The 16,151-nt window shown below is 33.0% G+C and overlaps 2 protein-coding genes across 3 annotated transcripts; both read left to right on the forward strand.

Moving 5' to 3' along the window:
• Positions 1–2,017, forward strand: LOC116342908 (peptidyl-prolyl cis-trans isomerase D). Of its 2 annotated transcripts, none has more exons than XM_031770712.1 (5): positions 1–312; positions 373–617; positions 697–888; positions 957–1,085; positions 1,156–2,017. In XM_031770712.1, exons 1-5 carry the CDS (start codon positions 246–248, stop codon positions 1,663–1,665), a joined length of 1,143 nt encoding a protein of 380 aa, XP_031626572.1. In that variant the 5' UTR covers positions 1–245; the 3' UTR covers positions 1,666–2,017. The 2 variants fall into 2 exon arrangements, with proteins under 2 accessions (XP_031626572.1, XP_031626573.1); XM_031770713.1 differs by having other exon boundaries at positions 700–888.
• A 9,200-nt stretch (positions 2,018–11,217) lies between these two features.
• LOC116342792 (phosphate carrier protein, mitochondrial-like) lies at positions 11,218–13,419 on the forward strand. Its single transcript, XM_031770538.1, has 6 exons — positions 11,218–11,339; positions 11,926–12,094; positions 12,179–12,755; positions 12,830–12,897; positions 12,967–13,147; positions 13,228–13,419. Exons 2-6 carry the CDS (start codon positions 11,953–11,955, stop codon positions 13,325–13,327), a joined length of 1,068 nt encoding a protein of 355 aa, XP_031626398.1. The 5' UTR covers positions 11,218–11,339; positions 11,926–11,952; the 3' UTR covers positions 13,328–13,419.
• The last annotated feature ends 2,732 nt before the right edge of the window (positions 13,420–16,151 follow it).

Here is a 16,151-nt window from a genome sequence, read left to right on the forward strand (position 1 = left end):
TTTTTGACAGACACACTTAGATCAAATCTCACGAACAAAATCAAACAAAAAAATAAACTTTCCAATGAATTGCATTTATTCATTTTAATTTTGATCATATTTCAATATTAGCTGCATTTTACTGGAACTCATAACAAATGCCACAGACGGATATTGCATTTTCAATCGAATAAAGTCATCCAGACGAAGTGTTTGATAAAAAGGTTTTTCGTTATACAATAAGAACAAATAAAGTAAAAATAATAATGACAGATTTAAGGCATCCAAATAATCCCGTCGTGTTTATGGATATTCGCGTTGGACTCGAAATCGGTGAGTTTATGGTGATTTAAAATTTATTAAAAAATCGATATTTATTATTGTCTACAATAGTGGGACGCGTAATCATTGAACTGAGAAAGGATGTGGTACCAAAGACGGTCGAAAACTTTCGTTGTTTATGCACTGGTGAAAAAGGCATCGGTGCCAATGGCAAACCATTACACTATAAAGGTATTAAATTCCATAAAGTTCAGCGTTTGTTTATGGTGCAGGGCGGTGATATTGTTAAAAATGATGGTTCCAGCGGCGAAAGTATCTATGGGCCACTGTTTGACGATGAGAGTCTAGAACTGCCAGTAAGAATTTATAGAACGAATGAAACATTTATCCATACTAATTTTCCTTTGTGATCTTTTTCTCTCGAACATTTGTAAGCAGCATGAAGCCGGATCTGTCGGAATGGCACATTTTGGTCGGCCAAATTCGAACAATTCACAATTTTTTGTAACAACCGTTGACAGTCCACATTGTGATGGTTCAAATGTGGTATTTGGCAAAGTGTTACGTGGTCTTGGTTGTCTACAAGAAATGGAGAAATATGCATCGGACGATTCAGAACCATTATTGGTAGGACCAATTGAATTGAAAACTGTGCAAATTCATTATGAAATCGTTCAATGGTTTTAATTAAACAGGAAATGACTGTTGATAATTGTGGTGAAATTTTGCCGGAAGAAGATTGGAATTATTGTGATAATGATAAAAGTGAAGATAAGCTACCACCGTTTCCAGAAGATTGGGATGAAAAAACAAAGGATTTCACAGTAAATACATAACGATTACTTGAAAACTAATTTCTTTGTAGTAAATTCATTGAATTTTGTGATGTTTCAGGTTGAAGAGGCTGTGCGTGTCCTCGAATCGATCAAAGCGGCCGGCAATATGTTTTTCAAAGAAAAGAATTATGTGGAATCGTGTCGCAAATACAAAAAAACTGTGCGATATTTCAATTATTTCAAAGATAAACTGGAAACAAAATATCGCAAAGGTTTGACAGTCCAAAAATTGCGAGAAAAATTACAATGTGTTTATCAAATAAATTCGGTTGTTTGTTTGAATCTTGCCGCTGTTGAACTGAAGCTAAATAATGTGGAAAATGCAAAGAACGCTTGCGACGAAGTGCTGTCACTCGATCCGTGCAATGCAAAAGCTTTATATCGTCGTGGTCAGGCTCATATCGGATTGAAAAATTATGACGATGCACTAATTGATTTAGAACAAGCCTATCGTTCCTTACCCAAGGATAAAAACATTCAAAACGAATACCAACGAGCCAAAGAAATTTGGCGCAACTATCAAAATCAGCAACGAAATGTCTATAAAAATCTTTTCGAACGAATTTAAGAAAACAAACACACACACAGAGACTCAAACACAAACCGAACATTCAATTTTACAAGTGCCTGAAAGTGTTCGAAATTTACATAATTTTATGGTATAAAATCCATTCATCAATACCATCGCAGATTTAAAAAAAAGAAGAAAGGCATTAAATAAAATTCTGATTTTATTACAACAGATAATATAATAATTCAAAAGTGTTGGAAATTTTTTCCATTGATTGGATATGGTATTTCGCCTTTGTTATACAACTCAACCATAAACGCATCATTATTATTATAAACGACTATCTAATCCATTAGTAAAATTATACGCAAATAAAATTAGGAATTTTCGGATGATGAAAAAACACAAACTGTATATTTTATATCTCATTTTATTTATATTATGTTTATTGATATCGATTGACAGTTTTTATGTTCTCAATAAAAATGTTCTTTTTTTCTTAATGGCTCCATAATATCACAGCCGTATTGAACAACGTTTTGATGCTATCGTTACAACGATGATGCAATAATCAAGTATAAATCGCTTGTCAACATTTTCTGAATTCCAAATTCAATCGAATATTCTGAATTGTCATCGTACAAATGTGGTAAGTATTGAACTGGTCAGTAAATTGGAACCAAAAGGACAGGAGCGATGAATTATCATTATCATATATGGTGAAATGGATAAAGTTTTGCTGTTTGTGTAGGCAGAATCTCAGAGAAATCTTCATAAAAATAAAACTTTTCATCTTCATTTGGGTTAAACGCGTCATCTCTTCACTGTTGAAACAATTTCAAAACAACGCATATTCACGGCAGGACCCAATCTTCTGTAACGATGACAAATCAATTTGGAAGTGGAAAGAAAATGTGCATTAATATTCAATGATGGCATACAGAGTGAGGGGAAGAGAAAGATTATCTAGATAAGAAACATTTTTTCCCTCTTTTCGCTAAGACGTTCTCGCCTGCTTCGATGCGTACGAAAATGTTCAATAAATAATAAAAACAAAGTGGATTGGAAAATGGGAAAAAAGTTTTTCCATAAATATTGAAGTGCGAAACGTTTAGTTGAAAAGATATTTTGCCGCCTATCGCCTGCAAATCAACATGAAATATTAAATAAAAAAAATTCGCATTCGTATTTTGGTTTTGGTCAATTTCTTGACACGCTCCTTCTGTGTTTTTATATAATTTTGGTCAATGCTCGTGCATTCTGCACTTGAAACATTCTTTACTCATTGAATAACTGAGAACCCTGTTGAAATAGTTGAACAACGTATCATGGAAATGTTGATTAATTCAATTAAGTCTCGTTAATTGTGCAACACGCTACACAAGCTCTTCCATACGATAACTTTTAGCTTACAAATGCAAAATGTAAGCATATTAGCGTCAATCTTATTTCATCGTTCAATATTGACAATCGAGATATACACCCAGATTACATTTGGTTGACTGAAATAACAACACAACGACGCCAGGTGAGATTGATTGATGTGCTCTGCATTATATGTGGTTGATCCAATTCAATAAAATTAAGAGCCATTTTACTCGTCAATCAATTGTCGATTGTTACCATTTTAGAAACTTTGTCAAACTCCTTGATTTCTTTTTTCCACAAGTCATGTTTGCCAATTTCTACTTATCGGCAAAATAATCAACTTCACTCTCTCGAAATGGGATCGACACTCTTTCGAAAAATGAGAGAGCATAAAAATTTGCCACATAAAATTAATGTGCGCGCTGCAAAACTTTAAAACTAAAATAAAATATTGTGGTGTAAAAGTGATACTGCACCACAATCAATTTCCAAGTTCGAAAGAATGAATAGAGAAAAAAAACAACAGCAACAACATTTTTCGCCGTCGCAATTTGGATCATTATTCACGCCCATATCTCACTTATGCTATTAAACGCATCTATTTTATCCCATTAAATTGTTTGTCGTGTATCATGTGCTTATGGATATTAGATGCGAACATAGCAGAAACGCCGGTGCGCTCACGCACATCGCGCACACACATATATTGTACTACTTCAAACCCCATGAGAATTAGCTCGCTCGTTCGTCCGCCATCTCTTCGGTAAATATGCAGAAGAGAAAGTTTAAACCGAACATCATACTTTATCAATGACGTGAATGTGTGCATAAAATGCTGAGCGCGCTTTTGTTTTTCGTCTCGACATTTGAACGTTGTTCGAGGGGTTCTAACGAAGTAGACAATTTTTTTCCTCGTTTGGTCATATATTACAAAGATGTTGAGATGTTTTAATAATCGAACAAGTGCCAAATAAACATAGCACATGTAACGTATGTAAGTATTGAATATGAGAAAAAAAAGAATTTTAAAAAAATTGTTTGTGTTTTTCTGAAAAAAAAATATATATATTGACAATAAAATGGTGCTGGTGCTATGTAATATGCGATAAAATATTGTGTATGTTTGCTAACTTTTTTTTTCCACTATAACGGAACGAAATACTTTTTAAAATAATATTTACCATGGCAAAAGAAGAGTACTGGGAAAGAACTCATAATAAAAATCGACGATTTTTTTTGCATTGTTGTTCGTTGTCATCTCAACGCACCATTGAATATAATTTTCAGATTTTTTAGATTTCCCCCATATAAAGTTTCGGTATTTTGGAAAATTGAATATATATGAAACACCAATTTTCACGCTTCGCATCATATTAGCATGGGAAATATGTTGTTTTAGTAACTTTTGATTGCGCCTTTTTTCCATACCGATACACTTTATTCATTATTTTCGTACATCCTATTCAATTTTCGACCAATTTTCTTTTTAATCCATAGACAGCTTTGCATTAACTGAAAAACTCGGTGCCCCTTTATATCCTGATATCATTAGTTTTACGTTTTTTACTATATGAAGTGTATAATTTTGTTTACTTCTTAGTTTATACGTACATTGTACCTGAATGACACGGGAGATAATGTGTAACGAACAAGCAAATTTCAATAATTGGAGACTGGACCATAGTCTGTAATTTGTAAATACACCACATATTTGATTCATTCAAAATTTAATATTATCTAAAAAAACTCGGCAGTTGGTTTGAAAATCTGTATGCAAACTATTTTAATTTTATTTTAACTGATCGATTATGGTATATCAATTTAAATTGACGCCTTATTAATTTTCGTGAGACGGTTGTCCATTGTCTCTAAGATTATAAAAAAAAGCCATACACTTCCAATTGAAGTGGATTTTTTCATTACATCATACTTTCATTCTACATACTTTTTATCGTATTTTGAACTATATTAAATAGGATAAATTATTGGAACATTTTCAAGGAAATGAACAGCCTATACTTATACTGACGCAATTTTTTCGCATTACCAAATGCCAAATCACAAACATGTTTCAGTCAAACCTACGAAGTGATTGATTTCGCTGTATACAGCTAATCAGTGCAGCTTTGTAGGCCAGTACCATCTGCATATCAAATCACAATTCTTGTGACCTGGTCAGATGGATAGGAGGACTGCCGGCAATAACCGGATAAGAAAATTCTCCAAACAATTGAGAAAATAATTGTTTGCCCTTCAACTTTAAAATTTATTTCGTTTTCTTTTCTTAATATATTAAATAGCATTTTTTGTTCTAAAGTACCTTGTAATTCAAATGGTATAATTAACTACCATTTAATGTGTAAATGGGACTATAAGCCTGTTGATTGTATTTTTTGGCAAAACTTTCCAGTCTTAAAGAAAATAAAAAAATACAATAAAATTAAATCGCTCCACCGGGAATTTATCGAAAATTGGCAAGAATTAATGTTCTGACATGTTCAGTGAAAGTTGAATTATTTTATCAATTTACAAATGATTTTCATTGAATTTAAAATGATTGAAGTCATTGTGAATGGTTTAAGATGTGGTTGTTTATGAGTGAAAAATGGATTTTGAGTGGTGAAAATGCAAATATGCATTTCAAATGCAAAAAAAAGTAAGTTAGAGTAAACGAAGTATTGTGCCATATAATATAAGCTGTTTGAAATTCGAGTCGTGCTTTCATTTTCTGGATTGTCGTTTCTTGTACCTCAAAACGTTATCAATGGCGCTATGATGGTAACAATACACTGACAGAAGCCCATGAAATATATATCGAATAATGAAGTGTTTGCTCTACAAAGGCGCTGTTAAGAAAGCTCGAAATATTTCTCTATTTCGTCGATTCATGCTTCGGTGAATAAAACTAAGGGGATGCAAAAAGAAGCCGGAATTGCCGTAGAAAGAGATAGCTTGAAATCGAACGAACAAACTTTATAGACAAAACGTGATACGAATAATTGCATTTGGCAAAGAGAATAAGAAAATATACTCAAGAGTCGTTTTAATTATATTTGTATTTCAGATTGAATGCTCGCGTGCATTGACAAACTTTATATACCGTATTTCATGTTTAAGAAAACAGAAACCCGCACACAAAGATCTGGCGGCAGTGAGAACCTTTTGTATCTTATGTGTAGATGTTTTGCTTTTGTCTTTCGATTTTGACTGTGACAGGATATTGTCGTGTGACAATCGACTATTTCGTACTTCCTTGAATGCAACACAGTTCGAATCGTAATCAGAATCAAAGATGCGCTCTTTTTGTATGCTGGTGCATTGTTCATCAAGATTTGAGCGAACATGTTCGAATAGTAGAATATTCGATTTTGAGTGAAAATTCTTACAGAATTGGTGATTGAATTCAATACATGTACTGTCTTATTCTGGTTATGTGTGTGTATGCGCGCGCGCTTGTGTATAGTATATTCGTTTTACGGGACTTTTTTTGTTCTCTGTACAAGCTTTCCCCGATTTCGTATGCATTGCAGTTGTTGGCGTGTGCCTCTTGTTATCATTTCACTTCGATGATTGTATTTTAATTCTGATTTCATTTTCCGATCAAGTTTGGGATTTCAATGTGAACGAACAGGCGGCGCATTGCAACGTTGAATGCACACGATGACGTGTTCTATTCACAATGCATACCAATTTCAAAATGAAGTTCTTCCAATTCTTTGCATTCCATTACATTGAACAATGGATTTTCGATATTCGATATTTGATTTGATTGGACGCAATCAAGTTAACACGCAATTTTTCACATTCAATGAATATTTCATTTGCCAAAAGATCTTTCTATTTTGATTGCACCTCAATTTCATGCAGTTTCCAATGAATTTTACAACATTTTGATTGTACATGCGAAACCCAATTACTTTTTCAAGAGCTTTCAATACTCATTACTGTCGCACAAATGAGAAAACCCACTTCTGTCATGTTATGCGAATAATTATTTCGTAACATGCACTTCGAATGTGTAGATTGTCATTGCGTTAATTTATACACATTTCATGTTGAAAATTGATTATATCCATTTAGATGTTGAAATGTGCTGTTATCGTAAATTGAAATGCGATGTTTTCATTAAGAGTAAAATCAAAGCACAAATAAGACATTCGATTAGACGAAATGAGAAAGATTACATATCGAATATATAGCAGAGTCAGACATTCAGTATAAAAACGATAAAGAACCGAACATAAATTGAAAATGGAATGTTATAACAAGCCTTTCGCATCGCAGAGAAAACCACCTTTCAAAATGACTCACCAGATTAAGACAACATCAAAGATCGACGAAACGAAAGAGACGGTGCCATCAAATTCACAGACACGCAGATACTGTACTTGGTGGTTGCGATGGTTATTTAACATCAACCGTTTCAAACGATGTCGACGATGAGATGTGACAATATTTAGTTTGTGTTTATTTCCGGTTAAATGTGTCAATCGATTTTAATTAAAATTCTCGAACGGATATTATTTTGCACATTTCTTCATCATTGTGTTGCCACTACCACAATCCCGACCTGTACAAACAAAGCGGTCGATATCTATCTATTACTTTTAATTGAGAAAACTAAAGGATACAAAAACAAAATCAGCGCGTCTTCCAAATGAAAACCTTTTTTTTTCATTTAACATTTTCTATGTGTTCTGTCAATTTACTTTCAACGATGTACATTTGTTCGTTGTTTGCGTTTTATTTTCGATTTCACTATGCGTTGAATGAAAATAAACACGCGAATGACATTTTAACAGCTTTGTTAGAGATGCCAATTGGCGTTACCGGGAAAGAGATTAAATAAAGAATCTATTTCTCTGCCTCGCACTGCTTGCTTGTTTTATTATAGATCATTTCATTGGTCGGATAAAGTGCAATGCAAGAGAAAGTCTTTTTCACTTGCATTTTGTTTTAAATATGCTTCTGATTTTTGCATTCTTTGCCATAATATTTTCCATTCTGTGAAGAGGTTGAGTTTGACACATGTTTTTAATTGTGAATGTCTCCTCCACATTGTCATATTTTACTCAGCTTTCATTAAGCCTAAGCAATTAAAATTCAACATTCCAACTGATGTGGCATTTTCTCAGATCAAACGTCCACTAACAAAAAAAGTCCATTTCAACCAAAAAAAAAAAAAACATTGCGAGACAAAAAGGGATGTAAAAGAGAGAAATAGAAGAAGAAAGATGCAACGAAAAACGTATAGAGACAAAAAGAGAAATTGGTGTTTAGCTTTTATGAAAATTGTCGTTTAAATTTTCTGATGTGACGCTTTCCAAATGGATATCGTAATTTAGGTTAACGCTTTGTCTGAATCCGTCGTATTGGAATGCATCCAAAATGAAATTCCGGTTGCAATAACCATCACAATCACGAATTTTCTTATTCGTCCGAATGCCAATTCATTTAATCGTTATTATATCTGTATGAACGACTTGAATTCGTTCATAATTTTGTTGTTTTTATCCATCGTGTTAATACGTTCTAAGCCCAACATTCAATTCGTTGGCAATGTAAAGGCAAATTGAAATAGGCCAACCGACTAAAGACCGTAAAGAAAGACGTTCATTTTATTTGGATGGGTTCGAAAAAAGAACCAAATGCACTGAAATTTGAAGAACAAAAAAAATCTCCCTTTGTGAGTAATTTATTTCAACATGGCCCGATTAAATGCAATTTGGCTACAACATAGATATAATATTCTTACATTTTCAATGAATAAAGATTGCTTTTTCCTCTTCCATTAACAAATAATGTTAGGATATCGAACTAATAGACAATCATAGATACTTTTGATTTCGATTTCGTCTTCATTTAACATTTGAAACATTCGATAAACATAGATAATTTATTAAAAGGGCATAAATATAAATTAAATTGAATTGTGTGCGAATTTGCAGCATAATCGAAATAAATGTACTCAAAGAGAGAGAGACATAAAGGAAATTAGTTTCTTATGCATCAAGCAAATAAACTGTGTGAATTAATTGTGAGTCTGGTAGATGTGGTATTGGATATGACAAGCATTATAAATTTGTTTGCGTTTCATTTTATGTTAGAGAGCGAGAGAGATAGAGAGCGAGAGAGGGAGCACATTAAGGCGAATCCTCTCAATTAGCGATGAAAGAGAATTTTCTATAATAATGAAAATGCCCTTTCGATGTTATATTTTGAATGGTATTATACCTCATTCCATGTCCGAATGGTATATGTTTTAATTTGTGTATGGAAATCTGATCGAATCTAATGAAATTTGTGCGTTTGTCGAGCACATATTATGTGAATCGTTTGATTGTCTTCCACATATACGTACGGTGCATATAATGTGTGCAATGTTTTGAATTGACTAATAAAATGATTTGTACACTACATTATGCAATTTGTCTCGTGCAAATGAATCACACACAAACACACAGGGAACACGTTTGATGTTTTGTGTCCGTATTGATCGAAAATTCGTGTGTGTTTTGCTATGATATCTATCGATTATTTAAACATCAATTTAATCCAGAATGCAAGCACATAACATTTATTATCATTTCATATGATGTACGAACCAAAACGAATTAACATTATTCGATATGCAAAGCTTGATTTGAATGGAGCAATAGATTGTTTGCGAATATTGTATTTCTCTTGTTCATCAGAAGAGTGGTAAAGAGTAAACGGAGTGAACGACCAGTGTTCGACCAGTGAACGACGAATGTTATCCATGTGTTGACCATTTGCATGTCTATCAATTGCACTTCCAATATTAATCTGTATAAATATTGAACAGTTTGATGATATAGAAGTGTCTATAGCCACATCTATACGCTCGACCGCACTGCACATTGATTTGTGATCAATAAAGCAAACATCAATTCTTCATTGTCTTCGATGACCGATTATTTTGAATTGGCGCATACATAAACGCGCGCAAATTTTATATTATATAATAATATCAGCTTGTAAAGTGGTTATTTGTCGTTGCAAGGGCTCACAATGATTTGCCGGAAAGGGAACGATAAAGGCCTTGTCAATTATTTAGCAAATATGTTCATAAGCTAATTATACACACTGTTCTTTATTGCTCGTTCCTTCGTTCACTTTGCGCGTTGGCACGTTGAGTTGGTGTTCATTGTTTCAAATCAATGTGTTGAAATTTAATCAAGGAGCCTGTGTTTATTTTACATTCAAGACATCGACAATCATATCAGTTTACAAATTAACTCTTCAAATGTTTACACTGTCTCTCAATTGTACTTCATATATTCTCGTATCGTCGAGCATCACATCTGTTGATGAGTGGAATAGTTATCGACAACTCTTCAATATTGCAAACGAACATGATCGTTATCTAAATTAACGTACGAAAATTACTTTTTATATCCATAAATTGTACAGAACATTCAACAAAATAGGCTCGATGTGCTGGTTTCAATGATGAAACGAGTGAAAATTACTATTCTCTTCATCTGATGATTCGATTTCGATTTGAAATAGTACATATTTCCAAAATTCACCTGAACACATAAATTGGAAATTTATACTCTGGATTATTATCATCAATTGAAAATTATAATTTTACGATGTACCCCGGAAATCGATCTAATGTCATAATTATACCTTGAAATTGATATACTTGTATTTATTAATTAATAAACGAAAAAGGATAGCCAATCTTTGATATACCCAAATTTATGACCAGTATCAACACTTTCAACTAATCCTTATCGAATTTCATTTATTACCCCATACGTACATATATTGTGCTATGAAATTCAACGGTAACTATAAAGCGGTAGGTAGAACATTTAATTACGGATCTTTTCATTGCATTCGACCTTAATACTTGAAATTGAATATCTACTACTATTATCAGCACAATTTCAATGAATCTTTTTCGATATTTGAAGGTGAACAAAATGTTCGGTTGCTCAGTGAGCTTTCACATTGCTAACACGTGTTTTGTGTCATTTGGCCACACTCCAAACTATTGAATTCAACTAAAGTTTTTAGATATATTTAAATCATAGCACGATGCTTGCATTCGGCGTGAATATGCATATGGGTTCGGTGATGTGTGCAATTCGGCAGTTTCATCGTAACAACAACAATTAAAACTCATTGAAACATACGCACAATCGCTTGGCTTGCCAAGAGTACAAATTTAGAATTGCGATTACGAGTAAAAAAAGGCAACGCAAGTCACTTGTCGCATTTGCATTCAATTCAGTTTTATGTGCGGTGTTGTGACGATCACACACAATACAAATTTTCGTCGTCATAAATAGAAATTTTCGAAAGAAAATTCTCGCCACTAAATCCATAAGGTATATTATTTTTTTTTTACTTTCTTCGACAAAAATTGAAATTGTAGCAGAAAAATTAAAATTTATTTCACGAAAAGTCCATCAATGGGTGTAAATTGTTCAACAAAAATCGATTTTAATTGGCCACACATTATATAATCAAAAATCACAATGTCAAATTCACATAGGGATTTCAAAATTAAAGCACATTTTACAGAGACAATGACATCAAAGTGTCTTTTAAATTGTTATACAGTATGAAAAATGAATCAGTAAAATAAAGATAAGTTTTTAATGAGAAGTAATTGAAAAACACGTGATATCTTGTTAAAAATTCATTAAAAGTTACATAAATCAGTTATTAATTAAAACAATGAATGCAATCACTGTGACTCGACAAAATCACTTTAAAAGCTCTATGTGAAAATAATGCGTTCTAAATATAGACGCCGTTCATAATCAACTTACACACAAGTCTTAACGGTGTTTCGTAATTGGGCCAATGTCATTGTACAAAGAAAATTAAATCTGACTAATTCTATTGAATTAAAACATTGTTCCAATAGATATAGATACTTTTTGATATGCATTTTGTTTACTTTTCAAGGTTACATATTTAAAAAACAAAGTCAAGATGTTTGCCTCCATAATGGAATCCGCACGAAACTCAACATTCAAAAATCCGTTCGTATCAACGGTAAACTGTGAATCAGGCGAATCACAAAATTTGGTTGCTGGCCGAAAAATTGCTGCCGCTTCCGCCGTTGCTGAAGGAGGTAATCAAATGAGGAAAAACACGTTTGACATTTAATTTGAATAAAATGAAAAAAGCAAAAATAATTTTAATTGAATACTTTTAGATTCATGTGAATTTGGATCAATGCACTATTTTTTGCTTTGCGGTGTGGGTGGTATTATCTCTTGTGGTTCAACTCATACGATGGTTGTCCCATTGGATTTAGTAAAGTGCCGCTTGCAAGTCGATGCTGCTAAATATAAGTCAGTGTTCAACGGTTTCCGTGTAACATTGGCTGAAGAGGGTATAAAAGGTTTGTCTAAAGGCTGGGCCCCAACATTCATTGGATATTCAGCGCAAGGATTGTGCAAATTCGGTTTCTATGAAGTGTTCAAAGTGTTATACGGTGGCTTTTTGAATGAAGAACAAGCTTATCTCTATCGTACTGGATTGTATTTGGCCGCTTCGGCCAGTGCCGAATTCATTGCCGACATTGCACTTTCACCAATGGAAGCTGCCAAAGTTCGTATTCAAACACAACCCGGTTTTGCAAACACGTTGCGCGAAGCTTTGCCAAAAATGTCCCAATCCGAAGGTCTAAATGCCTTCTACAAAGGTCTTGTTCCATTATGGTGCAGACAAATTCCATACACAATGATGAAATTCGCTAGTTTTGAAAAAACGCTTGAATTGCTCTATCAGTGAGTTACTTGAAAACGAAATATTTCATTGGACTTGAAGGTGATTCGATGTAACAATGACCATTTCATTTTAGATTTGTTGTACCAAAACCAAGAGCAGACTGTACAAAAGGCGAACAATTGATTGTCACTTTTGCTGCTGGTGAGAAAAAAAGAAAACATTTTTACAAATTCAAAAACGGTGAATAATTGAAATGCTGTTTTGAAATAGGTTACATTGCTGGTGTATTCTGTGCTATTGTTTCACATCCAGCCGATACAGTCGTTTCAAAATTGAACCAAGCTAAAAAAGGTCAATCCGCTATGGATGTCGCCAAAGCATTGGGATGGTCTGGATTATGGGCTGGCTTGATTCCTCGTATTGTTATGATTGGTACATTGACCGCCGCTCAGTGAGTATTTCAATTCTAACGAACAGATTAAGCTGATTTCAAGAAGTGGATTTAATGTAAATTTTACCATTTCATTTTAGATGGTTCATCTATGATGCAGTTAAGGTTGTTTTGAGAATGCCACGACCACCACCAGCTGAGATGCCGGAATCACTCAAAAAGAAGTTGGGCGTCCAATAAATTGATCAACACATTGAATGTACAGATTTAAATAAAAAAAAAAACAATTAGATGTTAATTTGAAAATGTCAATAAAACATACCTAATGAGAATTAATAGAATTATCCTTGTTTCGATCAATGTTGCTAATTTATTGACAAATTCTTGAAATGATATTTATTTGTATTTTTCAAACATTGAAACAAGTATTATTTAAGTTGGGCTAAACAATTGTAAACCCTCAAAAGTGCTTCGTTAACTTTTTCGTGCTCTTGTTTGCGCTTATGCAGAAATTGCTGATTAGGTGAATTTTCGTAAGATCATAAAGTAAGAAAAAGTAGCGTTGATAATCTGTTAAAGAAAAGAAAATTAATTTTACAATTAAAAAATCCTGCATCACTTGCTTATTGGTAAAAAATGACCTTTTTGAAAACTTTGAGGGTGCATGGCAAACTCATGTATCTCTGAACGTATATCGGTTTTTGAGCGATCATTAACATTGTTGGGAAAAGTTTTTGTATTTCCAATGGAAATTCATTCCACGAACATGCATAAATCGCTTCGGTTAGTTCCTCAAATCCTGAAGTCTGTTGATCACCAATAAAACACAACACACCCAAGGATGACAACATCAGTACATAGATGACGGAAAAACGTAAGCCAAAAACCATATTCTTGATGTACAGCGCCTAGTTAAAACAAATCATTTAAAAAAGATGCGTCATTCCTCCAACGTAAATATTACCTCGTTCAAGCCCAAAAGAGATGTACAAAGTAAAATTATCGAAATTCCCAAAAATATCAACAATAAAATGCTGTATGTTTTTGAAATTCGTTCGGAAAATCTGTTTAGAAATATTTTTAGTCGTCATTAATTGAATTTTAAATTATATGGAGGAATAAGCTTACTCTCTGCTGTCCGAATGAAATTGAATAATATTATTGAATTTTTTTGCGATTTTAATGCGATCTTTAATAGAAAATTGTCCATTTAGTGCGATGACGTCATTATTTATATCAACCAAACGATTTTTAAAATCCGAATTAAAACCACTGCATAGAGTACAAAATCCAACAAAAAACGTACATGAAGTGGAGAAACAAAAGACTGTACAATTTGTGCAAACCAATTGAACGCAAGTTGAAGCAAAATATCCAATTGGTGTTTTAGAGTTCCATGGTAGACTGAATGAAATCAATTGCGAGAAGAATGGTTGACATTCAAATTAAGAAGAAGAAAAAATCAAAAATCGATAAATCAAAATTATTACGTTGCAGGAAAAAGTAGACAAAATGAGTCTTCTGATCCATCCAAAATGTAATATTTATAGAAAGATACCAGAGCATTGGGAACTATAAAAACTTCGGCTGACACAAATATAAAATACAGAAGGAATGCTGAAAATTTCTCAGACATTTCACTCTTTTCCGAATAAATGGTGCGAGTGAGTGGATTTTCTTCATCTAAAAAAAGATTTCGATAAATAACATCACATACATAAAAGAAGACAAATTGTGATTTGAGTAATAGAAATACACCTCAATAAGAATAACATTACATAAAAAACTAATTTACACCTTTAGACCATTGCAAAACAAAAAAACGGTTTCATCACGAATTTAAGTGAACAATATTAAGTTCCTTGAGATGTAAATTAGTCTTAAGTAAAAATTTCAGAGACTACTCTGAATCCATCAAGCTATATGGAAATATCGGATATTTTCATCAAATAAATGTAGTGAAAAAAATAGAAGTTATTACAGTATCAGTAATCACTTCTATATTTTCAGATAGCTTCATGGATCCAGTTCAGAGTATTCTCTGAATAATTTTAATACACGAATTAACATGAACTCACGTTTTGTAATAGCTTTTTCCAAATCATCTAGAAGATTTTGGATTTCAAATCGCTTCCAAATTAGAAGGAAATAAAAAGCGGTACCCATAAATGTACCTGCCACCAATAGACCTGACTCGGAATATTCGGAGAACGTTTTGGCTTCAAATAAGAAAAAATACAATGAAGGCACGTGAGAAAATATCAACAAAATAGATATAACAATGACATGTGCCCAATTAATTATCGGTTGATATTTTTGTAATTTTATTGGTAAACGATGTTTTGGTATAGGAATAACACCGATCACTTTGAATTGCCATTTCACGTGAGTTAATATCAACATGTTTGAACAGGTTTTCCTTATTTGAAGCACACAGTCGAACGTCTTTTCACTCAAAAGCACCGAGCCCGTCTGAATGAAGATGCAGTTTGAAAAGTTCTCTCAATTATGTGGAATTTATACTAATTTGGCCATGGCCAAGTTAGAAGGGCATTTGTGTGTATATTGAGATATATGGGTGATTTGATAAAATCTAACGTGGATGCAAGTGATTTGACATTGTAACTGCTTTGGCCAAAAATCGCTATGGAAATAAATGAATGCGAATAATAAAGGCGGAGCAAAGAGACTATTTCTGAATTTCGATTGACTCAATTACTTTATAATTGGTTTACCTTCAATGCAGCTGTTTTCTGTACGCAGTTTTGTTGACTCATAATTCATATCGATTTGTTGCCACTTGCCATTAAACTTGATATATTTTGAATAAATTGTATTTCACATTGAACTTCAAGCTCCGCCTCGATGATTTAAATAGTTTAAACATTCGATATCTCCATCGTGATTTTCAACAAAAACATTTCATTTACCAATTATTTGCAAACACGACAGTTGCTTCGAATCGCCCGATATATGCAAATTGATCATATTAAGATTCTGATTGGATTTGAAAAAATGCAGTTTACATCAAGAAAAGCCAGAATACATGATGCTAATAAAAAAA

Source organism: Contarinia nasturtii, unplaced genomic scaffold, assembly GCF_009176525.2.
Source record: "Contarinia nasturtii isolate CC-2019 unplaced genomic scaffold, AAFC_CNas_1.1 Cnas_scaffold_928, whole genome shotgun sequence".
Classification (NCBI taxonomy): domain Eukaryota; kingdom Metazoa; phylum Arthropoda; class Insecta; order Diptera; family Cecidomyiidae; genus Contarinia; species Contarinia nasturtii.